This window comes from Penaeus vannamei, chromosome 40 (genome assembly GCF_042767895.1).
Source record: "Penaeus vannamei isolate JL-2024 chromosome 40, ASM4276789v1, whole genome shotgun sequence".
Classification (NCBI taxonomy): Eukaryota; Metazoa; Arthropoda; class Malacostraca; order Decapoda; family Penaeidae; genus Penaeus; species Penaeus vannamei.
The window spans coordinates 3722068-3723645 of NC_091588.1; the positions used below are offsets into that span (position 1 = coordinate 3722068).

At 60.4% G+C, this 1578-nt stretch overlaps 1 protein-coding gene across 11 annotated transcripts in view; it reads right to left on the minus strand.

Moving 5' to 3' along the window:
• The window catches only part of hth (Meis homeobox homothorax), a 738118-nt gene extending 736644 nt beyond the window's left edge, over nucleotides 1-1474 (minus strand). For 7 of the 11 annotated variants that reach the window (XM_070117567.1, XM_070117566.1, XM_070117565.1 and 4 more), the window contains exons 1-2: nucleotides 1225-1473; nucleotides 714-973 (exon numbers count right to left, since the gene is read on the minus strand). In XM_070117567.1, the coding sequence (XP_069973668.1) occupies nucleotides 714-973; nucleotides 1225-1242 (278 nt within the window). In that variant the 5' untranslated portion in view covers nucleotides 1243-1473. Of the gene's footprint in view, nucleotides 1-713; nucleotides 974-1224 lie in introns of all 11 variants that reach the window. The other 4 variants (XM_070117571.1, XM_070117570.1, XM_070117569.1 and 1 more) reach the window with 2 other exon arrangements.
• Nucleotides 1475-1578: the final 104 nt, after the last annotated feature.

Below are 1578 nucleotides of genomic sequence, written 5' to 3' on the forward strand. Positions count from 1 at the left end.
CAAAAGCGCTGTCTCTCCCTCCCTCTCTTTCTCGGTGCCCGCCCCTGTGCGACTACTGACGCAGAAGATGCCCTTCCCCTGAACACCTCGTTAAGTCTCCTTTTTATGACATTTTTATTGTTGTTTTTGCGGCATGGATGTAAACAAATAACCCAAGGACGATACACCCATTCCGTGTATATTCACTGACGATTTTATTCACAACAAGGATATTTTTTTCCTGGCTTCCCTAAGCTGACAGGCAAATTAAACAGCTGATCCTACAATATTTTTCTAGCTTAATTCAGAGGGATAGTAAGACTTTCCTATCTCGCGCCGACGTGCCCCCGCCGCTCCTGGCCCCTTCGGCGTCCTCCCCGCGCCGCCAGCAGGAGGAGGGCGCCGTCGGGACGTGAAATAAGAGAGGGAGAAGGCGGAAGGGCGCGCAGGGCTGGCTTGCGGCCGGGCGGCACGACCCGAGTGGTGTCGGTGCGGCAGCGGCAGAGCAGCGCTGGCCCGCAATCGACACCGCTCGGAGTTACCTGCTCGCCGCACTTATCACGCCCACACGCCCGCGGAAGCCCCAGGTGGGTTGTCATCGTGACGGGCGTGTGGAGGGGGAGTTGAGGAAGGACTAGAGTGAAGGGGAAGGCCCGAGGGCGAGCGACAGCGGTGTAAGGAAGGGAAACGTTGAGCAACTACACTACGACCTGAACAGAAGCTTCGAAACTCACCCATATATAAGGTCTTTGTCCCGTTTGTGAACGTCGGGCACGGAGCCCATGACGTGGTTGGCCGCCACGTGGTTGGAGGCCTGAGAGTGGGCGTACATGGCCGCGCCGTGGGCCGCACTTCCCACGTGGTTCATGTGGTTCATGAGGGCCGCAGGTTGGAGGGCCGCCGCCGCCGCGCTGCGGTGCGGATCCCCGTACATGTTGGCTACGGCCTCCATATTCGCCCCGCTACCAGCGTAGTGCCCGAGCCCGTCGTCGTACTGCGGGAGAACCTCGTTAGCGCCAACACTACTCCACAACTACAACACTCCACAAACACTCAACTCTTTTGCTGAACACTTTTGTATCACAATAAGAACACTGGGATGATGAGAGAACTGAGGGCGGGGAGGCCGCCTGCCTGACCGTCTGGACACTGCCTGACGCACACACTGGCCGCCGCCGCCCACTCCCGCCCACAGACCGACTAGTGGTCAGGCTGAGTAGAGTGGCGTGGCGGGGCACAACTTACCCTGGCAGGCTGAGCCATGTCACCCAAGAGTACTGTGCTTGCTTCACTCGTTACACCACTACAATGTCGCGCCGCAAGAGTCACTACACGCCCACCCGCGCACCGCACTGCACCGTCTAGTACCGCGCCGTACCTGCACCGCGCGTCAGCACGTCAATCGACATGAGGCGACTGAGAGCGGAGCAGCGTGCGTGTCCGCCTGTCACTGGACCCCAACTGCTGTCAATCACACCGGCCGCCGCCACAAATGAATGAGCTGTCACGAGCACCGCCCCGGGGCGCTGCGCACTCGCCTCGGGGGAGGAGCCACGCAGCGCGTCACGCCTACGTCCCGCCCCTACCAACGGCCCCCAC